General features: G+C 59.3%; 1 protein-coding gene across 1 annotated transcript in view; it reads right to left on the bottom strand.

Annotated features, from left to right (window-relative positions):
• Positions 1-10,799, bottom strand: part of MEAK7 (MTOR associated protein, eak-7 homolog) — a 17,368-nt gene extending 6,569 nt beyond the window's left edge. Inside the window, exons 1-4 of the mRNA XM_029926138.1 lie at positions 10,777-10,799; positions 3,261-3,466; positions 707-937; positions 255-399 (exon numbers count right to left, since the gene is read on the bottom strand). Coding sequence (XP_029781998.1) covers positions 255-399; positions 707-937; positions 3,261-3,413 — 529 coding nt within the window. The 5' untranslated portion in view covers positions 3,414-3,466; positions 10,777-10,799. The remainder of the gene's footprint in view (positions 1-254; positions 400-706; positions 938-3,260; positions 3,467-10,776) is intronic.
• Between the last annotated feature and the right edge of the window lie 15 nt (positions 10,800-10,814).

Below are 10,814 nucleotides of genomic sequence, written 5' to 3'. Positions count from 1 at the left end.
GCATGTCTGTGCATTTCCCCAATGCCTCTGGTTACTGATTTGTAAATTTCATTCCGCTGTGGTTGAAGAAATTACTTGATAGGATTTCAATCCTTTTAAATGTATCCAGGCAGGTCTGACAGCCAGCCAAGAGGACGGAGAACAAAGCTGGAGGAGTCATGCTTAGAAACTTCACTACAAGGCTACCGTAACTGAGACCGTGCAGTGCCAGTCCACGTGCCAAGGCCCCAGGGGGCGAGCGCACGGCCACTTGCCTTGGAGTCCCATCTCGGAGAACAGCTGGGCAGCCAGCACCTGCACGCTGGGCGGGGGGCCCGGGCCTCTCTTCTGGGCCCAGCCTCTCAGCTCCTGCCTGTAGCTCAGCACGTGCGCCACGGAGCCAACCAGATCCTCTGTGAACTGCAAGAGCACAGTTTTACCATTAGTACCACTTCTACCGTGACCCAATAACTACGTCATCTCAGCACAGGGAAGGGCGTTTTCTCTCTTCAGAGCCGACTAGGAAGGGCCACAGTGTGGGACAAGATCGGGTATTCACGCTCCGGGTCACCGAGGCCCCTGTCCAGGGTCCTGACCGCATGAGGGTGCCCCAGGGTGGCATCTCCACATGTTTCCACCAGCTATGGGGCCATCCTCCTCCTAAGGCCCCACATGAGGACACCAAGGCAGTGTAGGAGGGCTGCGGAGGCCCTCGTGGCCCCACTACCTTCTGGACTTCTCTTGCTTTCACAGGACCTTCTGTGGCAGAAATCATGTTCACGATCACGAGACTCTTCTCCTCGGAGCTTCCCTTTAGCAAGTGCGACATGAACACCGAGAGCTGCTCCTGGGAGACGCCCTCGCTGGGCGCCTTTGCCTTCCCCGGCAGGTCGAGTCTCCGCATGCCGTCATACAGTCTCGTGACCATCTCCAGCGGAAGGGCTTCCCCTATGTGGCTCTGTCAGGGACAAATCGGAGAAGAGGCTAGATGGGGCCAAGCTCAGTGCGGTGGGATCGCAGGACAAGGACCAGGGACCAAGACCACCCACGGCTGCTCCCACCAGCGTTCAACCGTGCTAACTCCACGTGGGCCTGCTCTCCCGACCCAAAGGCATCACACCTCCCCAAAAACACACATGCCCAATGCATCCCGGCTTGTGACGAATCTTGGCCATCAGACCTTTCCACCATCTGTCCCCAATCCTGCCCTCCAAACTTTCCAGCCCCCACCAGACCAGCCATGCCATTCCTGCCTCTGGCCATTGCCTGCTCCCCACCCTGCCTACCCCTTCTTCATTCTAGACTGATAGCAGCCACGTACGTGTCTGAATTTACACACGTGTGGAACGCATGTCTGTGCATAGCTGATCTGCCCTTCTCTACAGGGGAGGAACACCTCTTCCTTCTTACCTGAGGCGTTTGGGACTAATGTGTCTTTTTAATTATGTTTCATTTACATTTTAAGTCGAATTCTGCCTTAACACCTTGTCAGTAACATTCTGCAAATACGGTTTTCCTTTTTCACTCCAGCATCGAATGTGCTTTGCTCCAGGGATTATCAGTAAATGGAGAGAGAGTGTGCAGGTCACAAACTGAAGCGTGAACTTCCTTTGCAGCAGGGTCTGAGAACCGGACTCTCCCATAAGCGCTGTGTCTGCACCGTGTGTGACAGCCCGGATGCCCGGAGCGTCCTGTGAGGCAGGTTCCCACGCTCCTCCTGGTTCTTTCAGTGTTTTCTGGGTTCTCCTGAAAGAGCACCCTCCACTTCTTCCCCAAAAGGCACTTTATTCTGTCGCCAGGATTTTCTGACCAACCTTTCACTCCACCTACTGTGACACACACTTGTGCATGTCATTACTACCCTGTGCTCATGCCTTTAATTGACCTGGTTGCGGGGCGCCTGGGGGGCTCAGTCAGTTAAGCATCTCAGGCCATGATCTCACAGTTTGTGAGTTCGAGCCCCGCACTGGGCTCTGTGCTGACCGCTCAGAGCCTGGAACCTGCTTCGGATTCTGTGTCTCCCTCTCTCTCTGCCCCTCCCCTACTCATGCTCCGTCTGCCTTCTCTCAAAAATAAACATTAAAAAAAAATTTAATCGGCCTGGCTGATTCTGTTTCAGCTAAGTGGGTGGCCCAGCAAACTGGGGTGCTTTGGTTTGGCGGAGATCCACACACACACGTACGTACACACACATACACACCACATGGCTGTGACCGGGGTAACCGCCCTGGCCAGTCTCCTCATCTGCAAAGTGAGCAAGCTGGGGATCCCCACAAGCCCCCCGGCTCCCACTCTGCACATTCTAATGGAGGCGGCTGCTGGAGTGCCTTCCCGCACCACAGCCCCCGCGGCACACGGGAGGGTGCTACCTTGCCTCCGTCTGGCACTCACACACACGGTTACAAAAGCCCCACGGGGGACGCCTGGGTGGCTCAGCTGGTTGAAGGGTCCGCTCTTGGTTTGGGCTCATGATCTCACAGTTCTGTGAGCTCCAGCCCTGTGTCGGGCTCTGTGCTGACAGCATGGCGCTGCCTGGGATCCTTTCCGGCTCCCTCTCTCTGCCCTTCTCCTGCTCATGCTCTCTAAATAAATAAATACATACATAAACTTAAAAAAAAAAAAACCCTCCATGGATCAGGGTGAAAAGATGGGGAAACGGGCAGTTTCAACCCCTTGCCAGGGAAACCTGGAGCTTGAGAGTGTTATTTTGTTAGGAGTACATGACGCTCTTAGAAGGTCCAACACTTACAAATTCACCTGAAGGCAAAGTACATTTGAAACTGTGGTTACGGGGGCGCCTGGGGGGCTCAGTTGGTTCAGGCTCTGACTCTTGACTTCGGCTCCCACGGTTCGTAAGTTCAAGTCTCGTATTGGGTGAGCATAAGCCCCACTTCTGTCTGTCTCTCTCCCTCTGCCCCTCACTCACTTGTGCCCTCTCTCAAAAAATTTTAAAAAGGAACTCTGGTTGCTTGACCCATGAACGCAGCTCAGAAAGCCCGCTGCCTGGTCTTGGAGGGAAATCGGGTTTAAGAGCCAGGGAGCAGGGCTGGCCCCTGTGGTCTCAGGCTGGCGGTGTCCCCCAGCAGGCCGCAGCACAGAGGCGGAGCCGCTGGGACAGACCGAGAGCACGCGGCCCGCGGAGCAGAGAACGCATCCTCTCTGCCTTCTACAGAAAACGCACTTGGCAGCGTACACCCGTCAGACAGTGGACAGCCGACGTGGGCCCGAAGGCCACGGCACCCCCTCCAGAGTCCACGCTCAGTGCCACGTGCCGCCCTCACCTTCAGTGCCTCCAGAGAGAAGGACCTGGGACAGGTACTCGGGCGCGGCTTCTCCGAAGACAGAGCCTCGAACAACCTATCGATTTCGGCCTGCTCCTCGGGAAGAAAGTGTGAGCGGGGGCCCGGCCCCGACTGGCTTCGGCTGTTGCCCATGTCCCCTCGTGTCCGGCGGAATCCTCTGCAGGAGACACCACATCAGGGATCACCTTAGACAGGTCAGAACACAGCGGTCACAGAAAAGCAACGCTGACAATCACGTGGTCAATTACCAAAGCTGATTTCGCTGCGAAGAGAGGCCGGCCGTCCTCAGAGCTAAGTATCGCTCTAAGGTGGCAGCAAGGAGTGGATGCAAAGAAAGTGGGAAAATCTGACCCCCGAGGCCCCCAGGCACACTCGTGATGGTCAAGCAGACTGGGCGGCTTGATCTGAAAACACGGTTCCAAAACTAACGTCACTGAGAAGGTAGAAATACCAGTAGACAATACCACCGACAAAGGGAACCTCAGACTGAACAGGCATTTCCCTGTGATCCTGGCTTTGCCTCCTGCCGGCTGCAGGGTCAGTAAAGCAGTCAAGGCCGCCTGGGGGCATCAGATGGTTAAGCGTCTGACTTCAGCTCAGAGCATGACCTCACGGTTCGTGGGTTCGAGCCCCACGTTGGGCTCTGTGTTGACAGCTCGGAGCCTGGAGCCTGCTTCCGGTTCTGTCTCTGGCTCTCTCTGCCCCTCCCCTGCTTGTGTGTGGGCTCTCTGCTCTCTCTCAAAATAAACATTGAAAAGAAAGAAAAGAAAAAAAAAGCACAGAGTAGGAAAGACCCCTCAGGAGGCCAAGTGCTGTGGCTCATTCGTTCCCTCCTTAGTCTTCCTGGAAGCTGATGGTGGTGAAATTGCTGGAGGCAAACACCTTCCCCACAGCCCAGGAGTGAACAGCCTTCCCACCAGGTCAGGCTGGGGACTGGGATGGGGGTGGGGGGGAGGACTGGCCCGCCAGGACCTGGCTGATCGATAATCCCTCACAGGGAAACGGGGTAGAGTAGGGATTTTTCTTCCTTTCTCCTTATTGAGGAGAGAGTCACGTGATGTGAAACTAACGCTTCTTACAGGACCCATGTGGCAGCACCGAGCGCATTCACAGAGCTGTGCGACCACCACCTCTCCCCAGTTCCAACAGTGTCGTCACCCCGAAGGAAGACCTTGTCCTCGTTAGCACTCACTCCCCGCCCCCTCCCCCAGCCCCTGGCCGCCACCAGTGGCCATCTCCGTGGGCCTCTCTGTTCTGGAAACTTCACATACACGGAAGGACACTTTGGGGTCTGGTCTCTTTCCCTCAGTGCCTTCGAAGCTCATCCTCGCCATGGCGCGTGCCACCACATCACCTTCTCGTGGCGGAATATTCCGGCACAGGGGAGGCCACATTTGGGTTATCCGCTCATCGGTCTTGGACACTGGGGCTGCCTCTGACTTTTAGGTGCAGTTAACGCTGCCGCTGGGAACATATGTATACGTGTTCTTGTTTGAGTCCCTGCTTTCAAATTGCGGGGCGCACACCTAGGAACCGAGTTGCTGGGTCACACGGTAACCCGAAGTTTAATTTTTGGGGAACTACCACACTGGTTTCCATTTTCCATTCCGGCAGCAAAGCAGGAGGCTTCCCGTTTCTCCACAGCCTCTCCCGACGCCACTATTATTTTTTTTCCACACAGCCATCCTGGCAGGGGGACCCATGTGCCCCGAGGAGGACCCCAGCAAGGACAGAGCTGGGACCGCAGCGCACTGGCAAAGGCGGCCGGAAACGAGGCCTCGCATGGCCCAGTCTGGGGCTGGTGCTCACGGGCCATCCGACCTAAATACTTCGGGTCCTCCAGCCCTGGGCTCCAGGCCCAGGCTCTCCCGGCCCCTTCCAGGGACTCGGCCCACGCAGCCATGCCAAGGCACACCCATGTTCTCCGTGAACCCTCCCAAGGGGCTGCGACGTGGGCCCAACTACCTGTACCCAAAGCCCCACAAAACACCTGATCACACGGGACTCGAACGGGAGGGGAGCCTTCGTCACCTGATTTTTAAATACCCCCCGACGGTGAGGAGAGTGGCAGAGGCTGCATAGCCAAGGCACGAGTTGCTAGTGTCGGGGACTCTGCAGAGGAGGTGGCATTCTACCAACCGCAGCACCGCATCCCTGAGGTCCCACGGGCCCTAAGGCCACGCCCAACAGAAGTCACCCAGACGCCTGCCCTCTAAAGGCCACCAGGAGCACCTGGTACTCACGGGGGAGCATGGGTGCCGGGGGGCTCTGGGAAGGCTCACGCGAGGGGAGTGCGGTCTGGACCGGGTGTGACTCCATGATCTGGCAGGTCAATAACCTTCCCTGAAGATGCGGGAGGAACAGAGAGGAGCGGAGTCAGCCCTGGGGAGAGCCCCCTGCGTGCGTGGGGACCGGGCCGGGGGCTGGGGTCGCCCGGGAGCCTGTGCAGTGATCTGATCTCGGTCCACAGCACCGTCTTGCTTTTGCTTCGTTCTGTCACAGTGTTAACATGCGTCCCTGGTAAACTGCAGCAGCTTCAGTCACAAGTATTTTAGGTGCCTATTCTGCCCCTCCCCCCACCAGGGGGATTCGAGGCTCTGTCCAAACCTGTGTGACGTTAGCAGCTCACCAAAGACCTGGGCACACAACTCTCCCGGGGCCCCCACCTCGTCATTCTGCAAAGTCCTGAAAACGTCCAATGTAGGAAAACACACCTAGTGATTCCATTTCATTCTCAGACGGGGTCTTCCTGCCAAAGATCAACTGCTTCGCTTCTAGTAAACCTCAAGGCCTGTGACCTGAGAAGTGACTTCCCTAAGTCACAGGAAGGAATGAGGTCTTGCCAGCACCCGGGAGGTGAAGGATTTGAGACGTGAGCACAGCTTCACGTCAGAGCCAGCCCCGCGAGGAGGGCCGGCGGCCATGCCCAGCCCAGTCAGCCTCGCAGAGAGAGGCATACGGTCCACTCGGGGCATCAGACTCCAGGCCCCTCTCTGGCTCAGAGGGCCCTCCCTGTCCACCTCTGTCTGCCACCATCCTACCCAGCCTTTGGGTTCCAAGACTACTCGGTACTCCTGACTTTCCTAGGACTGGCGTCGCCATAACTGAAACGGAGCACAGACCCCTCCTCCCCGGCTCTGCTCACACTGCCCCCCTCACCCCTCCAGGCTCATGCCGGACTTCCCTGCTCAAACCTGAAAGTCACGGAGACTCTGCCCTGCAAACCCACCCAGCACCTGAGCAGCCCGGAGCATGCAGGCATGGCAACGTGCGGGTCCGATGCCCCCGGTGGACCGGCCCATTCTCCCTTGTGGGCTCCCGCGTGCCTCTCCTGGGAAGCCAGCACCACCCCCGCCCCACCCCTGGCGGGACGCACTCCTGACCTACAGCGCTCACAGGCCCCTTAGATCAGTGCCGCTGGCTCTACCCCCACAGCCGGGCTCCTGCCCGAGGACAAGTTCCAGGAAGCCCTCATCTCTGCATCCCACCAGTCCGCCAGGGACTCCACACCTGCAATTCTGTTTGCTGAACCGTCCCGCCTTGAGAAGGAAATAAACCCAGAAGCCACCAGAGCGAGCCCCCAGCGAGGATGCGATCTCCAACGGACGCCACCCCCGACCTCTCTCTCCCAGTGATGCCATCTGCTGGCCTTGTGTCCCCACACCCCAAATCCTGAGAAGGCTCCCCGCTGCTCACAGCCAAGGATCACTCCACCAGGGGGTACAGACTCTTTAAGATGGAAATCTGGAGCAAAAAGGCCACCAACGTTTAAATGCCACTCCTCATAAGTTTCCAAATGTTCCAGGTGAGGGAACAGTGTACCTAGAGGTTGTGCCACTAAGGGGCACAGGCCCCGCCTCCCAGGCCCTCCTCCTCCGTCTAATCCTTCAGTAAGTGACACAGTGTCCCCTGGGCCAGGCCGACACAGAGAAGCCTCAGGCAGGCGCTGGCCCGAAGAACATCCCGTCCTACAGGGACAGACAGACAGACAGGTTCCGCAGGGGTCAGAGGGGATCAAAAGGAGAACACACATCAGGAGTCGGAAATGTCCCGAAGGACACGTCTCAGCCGGGTCTCCAGGTTCCCACAGGGGGCTCACCCGGGACGTGGGGAAAGTGCACAAAGGTGCAGGGGTGCAGACTAGGATCACTGAGGGGAACCAGCTGGGCTCCGGAGCCAGGTGTCCCTCATCTGCCTCCACTCACCTTCCCAACCCCACCCCCTCCTCTGTCCCACGGGAGAATGTCCCTCTGCAGGACAGCAGGACAGAGTGGCCTGGCCAGACCTCCCAGGGGCCCAACCGGCTGTGAGGAAGGAACGGGGCTGGGTGGGCCGCCAACACGGAGGACAGAGAAGTGTAGACCATCGTCAGCACAGGGCGGGCCCAGGCTGGAGCCAGGAGACACCGGAAAGGTCCAGAAGCAGGGCCAACCGGCAACACGGGTTCCCTTCAAGTAGGAGGGACCCCAGGTCTGGAGTCAGAGTCGGAAGGGCGGCGCCTCACATCACCTCCCCCCAACCACTGTCCTTGGCCCCCGGGGCAGACACATCCGCAACAGTCCCAAGGACAAGCCCCCCTCCTCTGAAAGAGCCCCGCAAGGCAGCAGGAGCACAGCAACGGCACCAAGTGTCCTCCGGCTCATCCCGCCTCGCCTGGGTCCCTAGGATCTCTCACCAGCTCTGGGGAAGAGATGAAGGTCTTTAATGCGCCCTCCCCAAATACAACTTCCTGAACCGCCTTCCCTGGCAGTGTTTTCCCATGGGACCCTCCTGGGATGTAGGACGGCCTCTTGCCCTGGAGACCCTACAGGTTTTTGCAGGTTCACTCAGACCAAGTTCTCTTTCAGCAGGAAGCATCGATGCTGCTGGCAGAGAATCCCGAACGCTTGCCTCTCGGCACCGGGGGCCTGAGCGCTGAAGTCACCGTGTAAGTCAAGATGGACAGACCCAAGTTCAAGTTCAAACACCAGCTGGTTTTTTGATGACGGGCAAGTTACTAAGCCTTTTCCAACCTCAGTGAAACGTGGGAAGTGCTACCAGCTCCATAATGAGGAAGAAAAGATTAAATGAGGTAACACAGGGCTTTCTGGGCGCCAGAGACGGAGACAGATGGGCCCAAGGAAGGCAAGTTTGAGTCCCTGCCCAGGAATAAGGGAAGCGGCCCAGCTTGGAAGCAAGGAGCCCCTTCAGTGCTGGGGGACGGCCAGGAGCCGCAGTTCCGGCACAGCCCAGGAGCAGCCCAGGAGGGCGCAGTCAGCCCTCACAGCCTCCCCAGGCTGGCTCCTGTCCTGGGGTGTTCTCCCCTCTAGCTGCCTCCAAGGGTCCACAGTCCTGAGGGCAGTCACCTGGTCCTCAGGGCGCCCCCTCTGGGAAGGCCCCAGCCACCTCCTCAGGAAATACGAAATTCAAGCCAGGCTTACATCCTAGAAGCAATGAGCAGCCCCCGGCGAACGGTCAGCTCAGGCCTGGGCCCGCCGTGTTGGCCAGAAGGTGACCTGTCCTGCTCCGGCCCAAGGCTGGCCTCCCTTCCTCCCAGGAGCCTCTCTGGCTAACCTGTAGGGCTGTTAGCCCAGAAGCAGTGTTTTTCTCCCCCGCTGTGAACTTGGCCACCAGCTCCACTCTCCTGGGACGGAGCTAGTAAGTTGTGGTCAGAATACAAGACAGCCCACTCCCACCCCCAGCCCACCATAACCCCCTCCTCCCACAGATGCTCCCCAGTTCTTCCCGCGTCTATGCAGCCTCTATCACCGCCCTTCCCAAGAGCGGGCCTCAACTGGGATGGGGGTGGGGGGTGGGACTTGGGGTAAGGTCCTGCTGGGACCCTTTGTTCTTAACCATATGAAAGACAGAAGACGCTGGGTGATTTGGGACTCCGAATGACCACACGGGGAGACCCTCCCTCCCCCCTAGCTGTCCCTGCCCGCCCCCCCAAAACCCCACCTCTCCCGCCCTGAGGCCCAGAGGAGTGGGCGACCAGAGAGGAGCGGGGCCCAAGGCCACTGCGGGCACCGGTCTCTCCAGGGCCCGGGGTCTTCGCCCTCGCCCCCAACCCCTCCCCCGCTCGGCTGCTCCCTCCGGGCCGCCGGGCCAGCGCCCCCCACTCAGCTCCCAGCCGCCCTCCGCCCCAGCACCCAGCGGAACCTGCCTTTCAGGTCTCGGGCGTGGATTTCTCCTCTGGAGCAGCCCGCCCCCGTTGCCAGGCGACGGCGCTGACGGGCGGCTATCTGCCCCAATAGCAGACATGAAAGCTGAGGGGGCCCAGCCCTAGAAAGAAGTCAGCCAATGGCCATGCACCTCATGGCGACTGGCAGGCACGGGAGGGGCAGGGCCGAGGGCGGGGCCAGCAGGCCGGAAGGAGCCCCCGGGAGGCGTGGGATTCCGGCTGGATCCGCTCGGGAACGAGAAGCTGCAGGTCCGCGAGGAGCATCTGGGGAGGGAGAGGGGTCTGGGCCGCGGGGGAAGCTGGGGTGGCGCTGGGATGAGGGAGTAGCTGGCAGAGCGGAGAGTGGGCCCAGTGGAGACAAGGAGGGGAGAGGCAGGTGGCCGGCCGCGAGACGCCCCTGCGGAGCTCCCCTGTGATACCTCCCACCCCTGACTTTGGCCAGGAGCCCCTGCCACCTGGAAGACAGTACCGCCCCCTAACCTGGAGCTTGAGCTCTTGCCCTCCCCCAGGTGACCAAGTCCTGCGCCTGCGTTCACTAACTCGTCCTCCCGGCAGTGTTGAACCGGGCCGTGGCCGGTCCAGCCTTGACCGACCCTCCCTGACCGCGCTCCCCTCCAGCACGTTTCCAGACTTGTCCCCCTCGTTCACTTTCCATTCCTTCCTCAAACCCCCGAAACCTGGCCCCAGGGGCCCTGTCCCTAAATCCGGCGGGCACTTTCTGTCCGCACACGCAGGTCCTCACCTGAGTGCCGTATTAAGGCCCCCCTCCCCGGGCTCCGAGGTCGCTGCTCCCCGGCCTCTCCCTCTCTCCCAGGTACTTTTCACCCAGGCGTGCGGGCGTCCCTCTCCGCCTTCTCCCCACGCAGCCTCGGTTCCACTGTCCGCTGTGCTGACCCCCAAGCCTGCACTTTGACCCCATATGCTCTTAGCTGGCATCTCCGCAAGGCTGTTCCTCAAATTCAGCCCGGCAGAACCCGAACTCTTCCCTCCAAAACTGTTCCTCCTCTTTACGTCCTTCCTCGGGGCATGTCAGCACCTGCCACGCCTCCTCCTCCCTCTTTTTCCAGGTTGTTTTACTTCCAAGATAGGTCCTGCATCAGCCCCTTTCCCCTCATGTCCCCGGAAGCCCCCTTATCCAGGCGGGACTGCTGTAACAGCCTCCTCCTGGCCTCTTTCCTTCCCACCCCCGCCCCACTGGAGTCAACGGAGCACTTAATTGACCAATACCTATATTGCCCCCTAGAGACTGAGAGCTAGAACTGCAGGTTCAGCTGGGCCATTCATCAGGCCCCAATGAGACGCAGATGCAGCCAGCTGACTGATGGTGCTTACCGTTCCTCAACTTCACAAGGAACGTCCTTCTTCAAGGA

Source organism: Suricata suricatta, chromosome 16 (genome assembly GCF_006229205.1).
Source record: "Suricata suricatta isolate VVHF042 chromosome 16, meerkat_22Aug2017_6uvM2_HiC, whole genome shotgun sequence".
NCBI lineage: Eukaryota > Metazoa > Chordata > Mammalia > Carnivora > Herpestidae > Suricata > Suricata suricatta.
This window is presented reverse-complemented; position numbering and strand designations above follow the sequence as displayed.